This window comes from Lynx rufus, unplaced genomic scaffold (genome assembly GCF_022079265.1).
Source record: "Lynx rufus isolate CCGP_SWC_20201006 ecotype Redwood Valley unplaced genomic scaffold, mLynRuf1.p SCAF_15, whole genome shotgun sequence".
NCBI classification, from domain to species: domain Eukaryota; kingdom Metazoa; phylum Chordata; class Mammalia; order Carnivora; family Felidae; genus Lynx; species Lynx rufus.
In genome coordinates, this window is record NW_025814829.1 from 15811109 (window position 1) to 15825642 (window position 14534).

Consider the following 14534-nt stretch of genomic DNA (forward strand, 5'->3'; position numbering starts at 1 on the left):
AAGGAGCCTGACTCGGGGCTCAAACTCCTGAGCCAAAATCAAGAGTCTGCTGCTTAAGTGACTGGGGCACCCAGGCACCCTTTAAGCGTCTGACTCTTAATTTTGACTCAGGTCGTGATCTCAATCTTGGTGAGATTGAGCCCTACCCTGCGTTGGGCTCCATCTGACAGGCTGACAGTGTGGAGCCTGTTTGGGATTCTCTCTCATCTCTCTCTCCGCCCCTCTCCCCACTTGCCCTCTCTGTGTGTCTCTTTCCTTCAAAATAAGTAAATAAACATTAAAAAAAGTTGCTGAAGTTCTTTGGTAAGCTTTTAATCAGTTCTACAGTTTAATCAGTGATCAGTTTAATCAGTCATCTAATATTTACTTATTTATCATTATTTTTTCATTAATTTTAGTTGAGAGAGGGAGAGAGAGAACTTGCAAACAGGGAAGAGGGGCAGTGGGAGAGAGACTGGGAATCTTAAGTAGGCCTTCACACTCAGCACAGAGCCTGGTGCAGGGCTTGATCCCACCACCTTGGGATCATGACCTGTTGAGCCAAAATCAGTAGGTTGCTTGACCAACTGAGCCACCCAGGCGCCCCCCAACTTGTATTTATGTAACTAAAAGTAATCTTAAAGTTGAGTTGATTTAAGGCCAGTGATGCCTAGAAAGTTATAGGCAGGAACTTATGTAAAGAAAAGTTACATGTAGTTTTTTTTGTTGTTGTTCTAAAAGTTAAATAAAGGGCCACCTGGGTTCCTCAGTCAGTTGAACATCCAACTTCAGCTCAGGTCATGATCTCACAGAGAGTTCGAGCCCCACATCGGGTTCACTGCTGTCAGCCTGTCAACACAGAGCCTGCTTCATATCCTCTGTCCCCCTCGCTCTCTGCCCCTCCCCCACTTGCACGCACTATCTCTCAAAATAAATAAAAGTTAAATAAAAATTTAGAATATTCACTAACCAGCGATTATTTTCAGGATGAAGAGTGTGTGCGTCTTGATAAAGAAAGATTGGCTGCTCGTTTGGAGGGTCACAAAGAAGGGATTGTACAGACTGAGCAGATCAGGTAAGATTTTCTTTAGTAGAAAGTGTTGTATAAGTGTATATGGAAAAAGAGATATTAATATGCCATCTACGTTAATTTTACCTTTTGCATTTATTACGTGCTTCTGTGCCCTAAGTTTAAAAGATGATGTGTGAGCCTATTTTATGGTAGGGGAGATTGAAAGCTAATGATGCTTTCTGGAAAGCCTTGTTCTTGGTACTATTACCACATTGATCTTTCCTGTTTAAAATTACTCCATAACCAAGCCACTCATTTATTTTGTGATCTCTTGTTGATTTATAGCAGAGGTCAACAAACTTTTTTGTACAGTGACACGTATTAAATACTTTCGGCTTTGAAGGTTGTGTGGGGTTTTTTTTGCAGCTATTTAATGCTTGTGGTAGGGAAAGCAGTCTGTGATTGCTCTAATTCATAAGAGAATTAGCATGGCTAGATTTGGCTTGTGGTATTATTTTGTTTATCTCTGAATTTTACTATAATTAGAATCCCTTCATAATTTTTCCTTGGCACAATATAGTGCTTTGGGAAATTGTATCCAAACTAAAAAATTCAATGCGGATATTTAAAAGCTTTATTAAAGATGATTAACATAGCAGGAAGCTGCACATATTTAAAGCATATTTGTTGATAAGCTTTCACATATGTATACATCTGTGAAACCATCATCATAATCCAGAACATGAATGTAACATCACTACTATAAATTTTTTCTGTACCTTTATGATTCCACACTTCTACCTGTCCCTACATCCTTCCCTCTCCAGGAAACCAATGATCTGTTGATTAATTTTTTTCTGGAGTTAAGTATAAATGGAGTTATGTAGTATATACTTCTTTGGTGGTCTGGCCTCTTATTTAGTATAATTATTTTGAGATTCATCCATGTTGCTGAATGTGTCAATAGTTCATTCTTTATTATTGGTGAGTAGTTTATTCTTTTCCATTGTATAGGTGTAACAATGTTTTCCTAGGCAACTGTTCATGGACATTTTACTTGTTGCTGTTTTTTGGTTATTACAGCTAAAGCTGTGATCATTTGTATACAAGTTTTTTATGGACATAAGTTTTCATTTTTACTGAGTAAATACCTAGAGGAGGAATGATTGAATCATGTAGTGTTTTGTTTTAGATTTACCTTTTTAAGACATCACCAGACTTTTCAAAGTGATTATACCATTTCACATTTCTACCATGAATATATGAGTCCTACTTTCTTCACAGCCTTGCCAACACTTGGTGTGATCAGTGTTTTTAATTTTAGCCATGCTAAAAGGTATGAGATGATATCTCATTATGATTTTGTCTTGCACTTACCTCATGATTAATGAAATTACGAGCATCTTTTTGTGTGCTTAATTTGCCATCTTATGTTTAGTGAAGGTTCAAATTTTTGTCCTTTTTTTTTTATTGGATTGGATTGTTTTCTTATTATTGGGTTTTGTAAGTTTGTTGTATGTTCTGGATAGAAGTCCTTTTTCAGACATTGGCTTTGCAGGTATTTTTCCCAGTCTGTGACTTATCTTTACATTCTCTAGCTGCCTTTTGAAAAGCAGCTTGTTTTAATTTTTGTGATGTCTCATTTATCAGTGCATTCTTTTGTAAATTATCTTTTGGTGTTGTAATTAAGGAATCTTTGCTTGAACAAAGTCACCTAAGACTGTCTTGTATTTTCTTGTAGAAATTTTTTTAATTTTAGGGTTTACATTTATGTATTTATTATTATTATTACTTTATTTTTTAAAATTATTTTTGAGAGAGAGCACGACAAATGGGGGCGGGGCAGAGAGAGAGAGGGAGACACAGGATCTGAAGCAGTCTCCAGGCTCTGATCTGTCAGCACAGAGCCTGATGCAGGGCCTGAACTCCCAAAACGCGAGATCATGACCTGAGCTGAAGTCAGACACTTGACTGAGCTACCTAGGCACCTCTAGGTTTTACATTTAAGTCTGTGATCTACTTTTAGTTAAAATTTTTGCATGGGGTGCACAGTATGGCTCAAAATTCATTCATTTTTTATGATGTAGGTATTGAAGTTCAGTTTTGTGCCGGTTGTGCCCAATAGTTTCAGTGTTACTGGTGTCCAATTAATTCTTTGCACTTGTGTAAAAAATCAGTTGTGTCTGGATCCATTCTATACTGTTCATCTGTTTGTCTTTTTGCCAGTGCCAAACTGTTTCATTAGTTTTAAAATCAGATAGTGTTAGCTTTCCAACTTTGTTTTTCTGTTTCAAGGATGTTTTTGCTCTTTTAGGTTCTTTGCATTTCCGCCTCAGTTTTGGAATTAACGTGTCAGTTCCTACAAAAAGCTTACTGGGATTTGATTGGGATTGCATTAAATCTATAGACCAGTTTGAGAATTGCTATCTTAAAAATTTGAGTCTTCTGACTTATGAATAAGATGTACTTATTTTCCCTTCTAGTAATGGAGAGGTATTTAGATCTTTAATTTCTTTTAATGTTTCATGGTTTTCAGTGTATAGGTCTTATACATCTTTTTGTTGTATTTCATACTTTTTGGTGCTATTGTAAGTGATATTTTAAAAATATATCAATTCTTGATTTACTGCTAGTATAGAAATACAGTTGATTTTTGGGTATGGATCTTGTATCCTGCAGTCATGTTAAACTCATTGATAAGTTCTTGTAACTTTTTTGTAGCTATCATTAATTTTTCTACATAGATAATTATGTTGTCTACATATAAAATACATTTTTTTCTTTTTTCTCTTTTTCTTTCTAAACTGGATGCCTTATATTTCTTGTCTTATTGCACTGGCTAGACTCACTAATTGCTTATTAATCTGATGTTGAAGAAGCAGTGAGATTAGACATTCTTACCTCATTCCTCATCTTAGGGGAAAGCAGTCTTTCACCATTAAGCATGTTAGCTTAGGTTTTTTTGTTAGATAGCCTTCAGCAGGTTGAGGAAGTATCTTTTTGTTCCTAGTTTGCTGATAGTGTATCAGAAAGGAATGTTAGCTATTGTCACATGCTTTTTCTGATTCTACTGAATTGATCATGTAGTTTTTCTTTTTTGTTAATATGGTAAATTAATGTTTTGATGTTTGCATTTTCATGGATTAATTCTACTTCATTTTTTAAAAAAATTTTTTTTAAGTTTATATATTTTGAGAGAGGGAACAAGTGGAGGAGGGGCAGAGAGAAGGAGAGACAGAATCACAAGCAGGCACTGCGCCATCAGCATAGAGCCCAGTTTGGGGCTTGAACTCACGAACTGAGATCATTACCTGAGCTGAGATCTAGAGTCACTTAACCGGCTGTGCCACCCAGGCACCCCTTTACTTCATTATTTTATTGTCTTGCTGCATAACAAATTAACCTGAAACTTAGTGGCTTAAACAGCACATGTTTATTTATTTTTAAAGTTTATTTTGAGAGTGAGCAAGGGTGGGACACAGAGAGAGGGAGGGAGAGAGAGAATCCCAAGCAGGCCCTGCGCTGTCAGCGTGGAGCCTGATGTGGGACTCTGACCCACAAACCATGAGATCATGACCTGAGCTGAAAACAAGAGTCACATGCTTAACTGACTGAGCTACCCAAGTGCCCCAGAAAGTATGTTGATTGTCTTACAGTTTTCTGTGGGTCAGGAGTCTTGGAGTGACTCTGCTTTAGGGCCTCTCACAGTGTTTCAATTAAGGTGTGGACCAGGATTGTGTTCTCATGTGTAGGCTTGATAGGAGAAGGATCTACTTCCAAGCACACTCATGTGCTTGTTGGCATAATTTAGTTCCTTACTGGTTGTTAGACTAATACTTCAGTTCCTCAGATGTTATCTAGAGGACTCTCTTCGTTCTTTGCCACATTTGGTCTCTCCATAGAATATTTCACGGTATTATATTTTGCTTCATCAGAGTGAGCAAGTAAGAGCGGAAGAGAGCTGTCAAGCAAGATAGAAGTTTTTTATAGCCAAATCTTCAGAGTGACACCCTGTCACTTGTACAGCATTTTAATTTTTAGAAGCAAGGTTTAGCCCACACATACACATAGGAAGAGGATTACACGAGTGTGAATGCCAAGAGGTGGATGTTGTTAATAATCATTCCACTAGTTGCTTACCATGATCATGATGTATTTTTGTTATATGTCATTGAACTATACTTTAAAAATTTATATAGAAATTTTGTACCTATGTTCATGAGGTCTGTAGTTTTCTTAGGATGTCTTGGTCTTGTTTCTTATCAAGATAATTCCTATCAAGATAATCCAGCTCAGAATGAGTTGGAAAGTATTTCCGTTTCTTCAATTTTCTGGAAAACTTTGTTTAGAATTAGTATTATTTCTTCCTGCATTTGGAAAAATTTATTAGTAAAATTGTACTATAGTTTTCTTTATTTTTATGTATTTCACATAAAATTTTCAACTACATCTTCAGTTTAATAGTTATATGTTTATTCTGGTCCTCTCTTTTCTCTTTCTGTCCTTTGAATGTTTCTTTGAAAGAGTTTGTCCGTTTCATCTATACTGTTCAATTTATTGTCGTAATGTTGTTCATAATTTCCTTTTATGGTGTCTAGGATCTATAATGATGTCCCCACTTTCATTCTTTGATATTAGCAATTGTGTGTTTTCTGTTTCTTTATTGTCCAACCAAAATTGATCAATTTTATTGATCTTTTCAAAGAATCAGATTGGGATTTTCCTCTTTAGTTTTTTTTTTTTTCCTCTTTGTTTTTGATTCTTCAATTTCTGTTCTGATCTTTATGATTTACTTTGCTTACTCTGGGTTTAATGTGCTCTATTTTTTATAGTTTCTTAGAGGAAAATCAATAACTTCAGCTTCCACTGTAAGTACTGCCTTCATGGCATCTCATATTTTGGTATGTTGTGTTTTCATTTTCATTCAGTTCAAAATTTCTAATTTCCCTTGTGATTTCTTCTTTGACTCATGGATTGTTTGCAAATGAGGTGTTTAGTTTCCAAATATTTGGGGTTTTCTAGAGATCTTTGTTACTTATTTCCAGTCTGTTACAAAGTATGGTTATATTTAGATGACTTTGAATCCTTTGATAAGTATTAAAACTTGTTTTTGGGCCCCAAATATGGTCTTTTCTGTAGGCACTTGAAAAGAATGTTTATTTTGCTGTTATTTTGCAGTGTCTTGCAATGGGCAGGAAGGTCAACTTTGTTGATAGTGTTAATCAAGTCTTCTATATCCTTATTTTCTGTCTTACTTGTATTATCAAGATAGAATTATTGAACTCTCTGGCTGTGGACTTGTCTATTTTTCCTTGCATTTCTATCAGATTTTGTTCTCTGACTACTTTGAAGCTCTGTTATTAGGTGTAAATGTTTAGCATTCTGTTCTCTTGATGAACGAATCTTCTTATTGTTATAAAATGACCTTTATCCCTAGCAATATTTTTTGTTGAAAAAATTTACTTTCTCTTATAATTCACCTAGACGCTCCTCCAGCTTTTTTTTGGCTTATGATACCTCTTTATTCTTTTACTTTCTGAAACAAATTGTGGTAAAAAAACACATAAAATTTATCATTGTAACTTATTTTTTTATTTTTATTATTTTAAAAATTTTAAGTTTATTTATTTTGAGAGAGAGAGCAAGCAGGATAAAGGCAGAGAGAGAGAGGGGAGAGAGAGAACCTCTGTGCTCACAGTGCAGAGCCCAAGGTAGGTAGGGCTTCAACTCATGAATAGTGAGATCATGACCTGAGCTAAAATCAGGAGTTGGACACTTATCTGACTCAGCCACCCAGGCACCCGTATCATTGCAACTGTTTTAAAGTGTGCAGTTCATAGTCTTGAGTACTTTCATATTGTTGTGCAACCATGTCCAGAACTCTCATCCTGAAAACTGGAATCCTTTTACTTTTAACCTGTCTATAGTTTAAGTGCCTTGTTTGTGTGTTTAGATCTTTTATACTTAGTGTGATTATTGATATGGTTAATTTTAGTTCATTTTGCTTATTTTTTATTGGTCTCTTCTTTGTCCTGTTTTTGGCATAAATGAATATTTGTTATAATTCTGTTTTTTCTTATATCTGTTGACTTACTAGTTACGTTTTGTTATTAGTGTTTGCTTTTGGACTTTTTCTATGTGTGGTTTATAGCATCACAGTCTACCTGCAAGTGTTAGGCTACTTCATATATCATATGGGTACCTTAAAATACTTAGACGTATGCATGTTCTTGTTTAAAGAGTTCTTTTTTTAAAGAGATTTAAGTAAGAAAAAAATATTATGTATTTATAGATACCATTTCCATTGTTCTTCATTTTTTTGTGCAGATCCTCTTAACCTGTTTTTTTCTATTCTTGAAAGACTCCTTTTCACATTTCTTCTTATGTAGACCTGCTGGTGATTAATTCTTTCAACCTTTTTTAAAATAAGTTTATATGTTTTTGAGAGAGTGTGCATGTGCACAAGTGGGGGAGGGGCAGAGAGAGAGGGCACAGAGGATCTGAAGAGGATTTGTGTGTCAGCACAGAGCCCCAGGCAGGGGCTTGAACTCACAGATCGTGAGATCATGACCTGAGCTGAAGTTGGACACTTAACCGAGCCACCCAGGTGCCCCTCAACTTTTTTATTGCTAAAAAAGTTTTTATTTTGCCTTTTTTTTTTTTTAAGGATTTTGACTGGATATAAAATTCTTAAGTTATATCCTCTTAAGGACAAATCTTTGACTATGATGAGTTACATCCTCAGTCATAAGCCCAAAATGCGTTTAATACACCTTACCTACCAAACGTCATTGCTTAACCTAGGCTACTTTAAATATGCTTAGAGCACTTTCATTAGCCTGCAGTTGGGCAAAGTCATCTAATATAAAGCCTATTTTATAATAAAGTGTCGAATATTTCATGTAATTTATTGAATACTGTACTGAAAGTATAAAACAGAATAGATGGATGGGTACAGAATGATTTTAAGTATCAGTTATTTATCATGGTGATCGCACGGCTGACTGAGAGCTGTGGCTTGCTGCCATTGCACGTATCATGAGAGAGCGTCATACCACTAGCCTGCGAAAAAGTGATAATTTGGATCACGGTTTCTACTGAATGCATATCTCTTTTGCATCACATAAAGTTGAAAAATTGTAAGTCAGGACCATTTCTACTTTAAAGATGTACCACTGTCTCCTTGATTACATTGTTGTTGATGAGAAGTCTATCATCAGTGTTTTTTAAATTTTTAAATTTTTTTTTTTTTAAATTTTTTTTTCAACGTTTATTTATTTTTGGGACAGAGAGAGACAGAGCATGAACGGGGGAGGGGCAGAGAGAGCTGGAGACACAGAATCGGAAACAGGCTCCAGGCTCCGAGCCATCAGCCCAGAGCCTGACGCGGGGCTTGAACTCACGGACCGCGAGATCGTGACCTGGCTGAAGTCGGACGCTTAACCGACTGCGCCACCCAGGCGCCCCTAAATTTTTAAATTTTTTAATGAAATGTGTCTTTTTTTCCTCTGGCTACTTTAAAAGTTTTCTCTGTTACGGGTTTTGAGCTGTTTAATTGTCCCATAACTTGGTGTTTTCTTAATAGTTTTTGTGCTTGAGGCCCATTGAGCTTTTTCAGGGAATGTTTTGTTCATAATTTTTATTGAATTGAGAACATTTCTGTTTTTTCACATATTTGGGTTCTTTTTTTCTATTCACTTGGATAGTTTAATAACTTTCTTCTGTGATTATATTTGTGATATATTTGTATCCATCGTATTTTTTTTAATCTCTATAAGTTGGTTAAATATATACTCCATGTCTCTTTTTAATTTGTTGAATGTGTAGAATCGAGTTACAATAATTATTTTAATGTCTTTGCTAATCCTGCATCTGTGTCAATTTATAATTGTTTTTGAATTTTCCTAAATTTTCTTTAGTTTTGTTTTGGGATATAGTAAAATCACTTGGAAATAGTTTGTTCCTTTTGTGTCTGGTTTTAAGATTTGTTATGTGAGCAGCTTTCACTTAAGATAATTATTCCCCACCCATTGCCTGTACAAGATCATTCAGAGTACCTACTGCCCCAGGGGTGTGAGGTTTTCATTCTGCTTGTGGGAACAGGAACTAACCTTTACCCTCTGTGAGCTCTGGGCATTGTTCCCTTTAATCCTTTTGGCTGGTTTCTATACCCAATTTTTATTTCCTCATATTCCTGTGCTAATCAGTATTCTGGAATATTATATACTTCAGTGTAGCTCTTTCTTCTCCAGTACTTAGGCCTCTGAATTCCAGCCACTTTGGTTTTGTTGGACTCTCAGCTCCATTTCTCAGCTCAGGTAATCCACTTAGTTTTGCCTGGATTATCCTCCCTGTGCCATTTCTGGAAACTTTCAAGGGTGTAAACTGCAGCATTCATAGGGCTCACTTATTCTGGTTTTCATTTGTCATAGATCATGGTCTCTTACTGCTTGATACCAGGTATTTAGTAAGTTACTCTTTAATGTATTTTTGATTGGTTGTTTCGAAGCAGGAGGGTTAATCAAGTCTTTGCTCCTTGATTTTAGGTGGAAGTAAAACTCCAGTGATTGAAAGTTCAATTCACTTTAATTATAATTTAGGAAAGTATTTGCATTTGATTCCAGATATACTGGTATGCTTTAGATCATAAGGAAAAATTGCATAGCATTATATAAAATGAGTCAAATACTAGATGCATGTTGAGCATCTGCTATAAAGTACCTTCATATTTTATATAAACTAACTAGTGTACTATATAATACTACCATATTTAAAACTGCAGGAATTCCTGTCCTTTTTCCAGATGTTGTTTAAATGTATTTCAAGACTGTCATCTTGTGATTAGAATAATAATTTTGTCAACTGTTAAGGTACCCAAACCCTTTTTAACTCTTTTTCTCATTTTACATTGTAAAAAAAGACACTGAACTTATCATCTTAATGAAATTTATACTTTGTGTTAAGTCTTTTTCTTATGGTCTCCAAACATAGCCCCTGTTTGCTGTTTTGCCTGTTACTTGAAAATCAAGTAAAGGAAGGAAAAAGAAAACTGCAAAATACGGTTTAATCTTTCAGATAGTATAAGGAGTATATGTTTATGTGGCATATAAAAACCTCCATCACCTGTAAAATGGGTATGTTATACATTATGACATGTAAGTTTGAAACCTTGAAATGAATTTCAGGGAAAAGCTAAGCTTTGAATTCTTTACAGAATGAAATTTTCTCTCACCACCCCCCCCCCACCCCCGCCCCAGCATGGTGGCATGTGTTTGTGTATGTGTGTATAGTTTCTGTGGATGGAGAGGCATTGGCAAATAAAAGTCTGAGAAAATGTTAAGCACCTATATTAATGGGTTCTACCGTTTCTGGGGGGAAGAGCTAAACACATGAGAAGATTTCTTCTGCATTGATCCTTCTAAGAAATTACTGATTTACTCATTGAGTAATATTTCTACATGGACTTTTTATAGATCTTAACGTGATTATTAAGTACCAAGTATGTAAGTTTTAGATAAGATCTTAATTATTGCCACTTAAGGCATTTTTACCAGGAACTTATAAGTGTAACAAAATATATTTATGACGTGTTCAAAAGATCCTGCTGTAAAATTTTAAAAGAAAAAATTGCTTTCAGGTCTTTGTCTGAAGCTATGTCAGTGGAAAAAATTGCTGCAATCAAAGCCAAAATTATGGCTAAGAAAAGATCTACTATCAAGACTGATTTAGATGATGATATAACTGCCCTCAAACAGAGGAGTTTTGTGGACGCTGAGGTGGATGTGACACGAGATATTGTCAGCAGAGAGAGAGTATGGAGGACACGAACAACTATCTTACAGAGCACAGGAAAGGTAATTAAAGTATTTCACTCATTCATTAGAGTGAGTGTGTGTGTATCTAATCTGTGATTGGTTATACAATTGGCTAAAATTTGCTATTAGGAGCAATTTTCAAGTTTTATCTTTGAAAGGTCAGTAATAATACAGGTTTCTAAGTGGCCATATTTACTATTCCATCGTAGTATATAAGAAAGTGATGAAATGTCTGAATCACAGTGCAAGTTGTTGATTTACTCCTCTATTGTAAATCCAAAGAATAGCCCAGTTTTCTTGTTGATCAGGTTTTTGGTTTACTCTAATGAACAGGGAATATTGATGGCCAGCTGTGTGGTCATTAAAATAATTATTGTTTTTCCCCACAAAGTAGAAACTTATGAGAATCAGCAGTCATTTATTTGTGTATTTTATACATATTTTGTTGTGTGGTGTAGCGATATTTTTCTTTATTAATGGTTTTAGGTGGTTTTATTTTGGTTTTTTGGTTCTAGGATTGTGGGATTCCCCCCGCCCCCCTTCTCCTTTCCTCTTTGTCTCCTTCCATCTCATTTCATGATTACACATAATACATTAAAAAAATCCTCGTACATATACCTTTATGCATTTATTTGTATACAGCAAAAGGATTAATTCCTAGAAGCAAATTTCTGGTTAACAGAGATGTATACTTTAAATTTTGAAAGATAAAAATTTGAGCGGCGCCTGGGTGGCTCAGTCGGTTGAGTGTCCGACTTCAGCTCAGGTCATGATCTCGCGGTCCGTGAGTTCGAGCCCCGCGTCAGGCTCTGTGCTGACCGCTCAGAGCCTGGAGCCTGCTTCGGATTCTGTCTCCCTCTCTCTCTGCCCCTCCCCCACTCATGCTCTGTCTCTCCCTCTCTGTCAAAAATAAATAAACATTAAAAAAAAAAAGGAAAGATAAAAATTTGAAAGATACTGGATATTTGGTATCTTTTTTTTTTAATGTTTTTTTATTTTTGAGAGAGAGAGAGAGGGAGAGCAAGAGCGAGAGAGCATGAGACTCACACACACACACACACACACACACACACACACACACACACACACGCATGCACGCACGCATCAACACATGAGTGGGGGAGGTGCGGAGAGAGGGAGACAGGATCCAAAGTGGGCTCTGCGCTGACAGCAGAGAGCATGATGCAGGGCTCAAGCTCATGGACTGCGAGATCATGACCTAAGCTGAAACCAAGAGTCCTAGTCACTTAATTGACTGAGCCACCCAGGCGGCCCTGGATGTTTGGTATCTTAATGGATCTCCATAAAGAGTGCATTGGTTCTGTTTGATTTACATATTTCCATCTGTCTTTCTCTCCCTCACCTCCCAATTTGCTCTTAAATATTAGTTCTCCACTGATGTGCAGTTGTTAATGGTGATTTAGTAAGGGAGTTTGCAGGAGTGTGTGAGATTGCCAATGCAAGCAAACTTTAACATTGCTTTAGGTGGATTGGTTTTATTTGCAGATTTTGGATTCTGGCCTTATAAGTTTACTGTGCCTTGTTACTATGAATCAGATTACTTGAAAAGAGTATATGAAGGAAGGAATTTTTGTCCTTTTGTATTTTGACATGTTTTACAAAGTACTTGGGGTCAAGATTAGGAATCATTTTCCAGAGCTTAGAATTATATAGAGAAATCTGAGAATATAAATAAACTTCAGTTTTGTATTTGTAAAGTGATCTGCCGATACTAATTTTCATTGCCTAATGTGATTAAAATTTGAATATCACAACCTCCTAATGTTCTACCAATGTTCATTATAGTAGCCAAAATTTTTGAATCTCCTAGCAAAGGAATAAAACTTAGGTGCTATGCTCCATCTTACTTTTAGAATTGAATTTTCAAGAAACTGAGATGAACAATTTTCTTTGAGCTCTAGGTGGCAGGGTTTTCCCATCATTTCAAAACTTAGTGTTCTAATTTCATTTAGTGTTATTGCCACCAGAGTATAATTTAAGAAATAATGGTTTACGAATTGTTTGGTAGCTAAGTTTGTTTCTATGAGTGTTAACATTTTTAGAAACCAGAAACAATGTTTTGACTAATAGTCTTTCTGTATCCCATTTTTATCTTCTAAACACTAAAAAATCTTTTAGGTACTCTGTCTGAAAGGCCCTGTGATTTGATTTGATTTGATTTGATTTTACTTCATTTTATTCTGTTATTTTTTGATGTTTATTTGGAGAGGGAGAGAGAGTGTGAGCAGGGGAGAGGCAGAGAGAGAGGAAGAGAAAGAGTGCAAGCAGGGGAGAGGCAGAGAGGGAGAGAGAGAATCCCAAGCAGGCTCTGCACTGTTAGTGCCGAACCCAACGCAGGGCTTGAACTCACAAACCATAAGATCATGACCCGAGCTGAAATCAAGAGTCAGACGCTTAACCAGCTGAGCCACCCAGATACCCCCAGGCCCTATGATTTTAGATAGACCTTCATTATTCCAGGGATTAGTGCCTTCTTACTTTCTGAGTTTGTGGAATAAAATGTTCTAGGTACCATGAGAAAAATAAGTATGTTACTTTATAGTTATATCATTATTGCAAGCACCCCAAATAAAGCAACCTGATTTTATAATGCCATTAAAAACATAACTTCTAAACTTAAAAATTAGTAGTGTTCCTTGTTGAAAAATTGATTGGAAGAGATCATTAAAAGGAAGATAATAATCACTTATAATTCTGCTACACAAAAATAACTGATAATATGGATTCTTCTGGAATAAGTGTTCCTCACACAATACTTGATTATTTTTAAAGTAATGAGATTTGATTTTCAAGTATTTTCAGTGATTTTCATAGTAGGATTAAGAATTTATTTGCGGGGCGCCTGGGTGGCGCAGTCGGTTGAGCCTCCGACTTCAGCCAGGTCACGATCTCGCGGTCCGTGGGTTCGGGCCCCGCGTCGGGCTCTGGGCTGATGGCTCGGAGCCTGGAGCCTGTTTCCGATTCTGTGTCTCCCTCTCTCTCTGCCCCTCCCCCGTTCATGCTCTCTCTCTGTCCCAAAAATAAATTAAAAACGTTGAAAGAAAAAAAAAAAAAAAAAGAATTTATTTGCATTTGTCCCTGTGTTGGCCTTTGTACTGCTGGTAAAAAGCAGTGGTTGGTTAAGTGCTGGCATCTTTGCATGAGTCAAGTTTTTACAGATCTTTTAGGGGCGCCTATGTGGCTCAGTTGAGCAGCTGACTCTTGATGTCGGCTCAGGTCATGATCCCAGGATTGTGGGATCGAGCCCTGCGTTGGGCTCCAGGTTGAGCATGGCATCTGTTTAAGATTCTTTCTTTCTCTTCCTCTGCCTCTCTCCTCTGCTCGTGTTTGGTGTCTTTCTCCCTCTTAAAAAAAAAAGAAAAAAAATCTTGGAAAAGTGTGCATTGACTCCTAACAAACAGTATTTCAAAACTTTCCACATCTCATATAAATTGTAGCAACATCTCATATAAATTAGTACTGGAGTTTATCATATCTAGAAGAAGAGATAGTAGTTGATTTCTTTAAGAATTAAGAAGCCTCTTTTGATAACATATCTATCATTTTTACTTCAGTGTTAACTTTTTTCCTGGCTACATATTTCAAGAGAGGCAGAATATGAATATATTTATAGCCAATTAAACAGTTTAAGTAAAATAAAAATAATAAGCTGTGTTTATAGTATTTGGTTTTTGGATCAGTTTTTTAGTAGTAGTAGTAGTTTGATT

The 14534-nt window shown here is 36.1% G+C and overlaps 1 protein-coding gene across 2 annotated transcripts in view; it reads left to right on the forward strand.

The window, feature by feature from the left end:
* The window catches only part of CDC73 (cell division cycle 73), a 135309-nt gene that overhangs the window by 14783 nt on the left and 105992 nt on the right, over positions 1-14534 (forward strand). For both annotated transcript variants that reach the window (XM_047076572.1, XM_047076571.1), the window contains exons 6-7: positions 966-1054; positions 10629-10845. In XM_047076572.1, coding sequence (XP_046932528.1) covers positions 966-1054; positions 10629-10845 — 306 coding nt within the window. The remainder of the gene's footprint in view (positions 1-965; positions 1055-10628; positions 10846-14534) is intronic.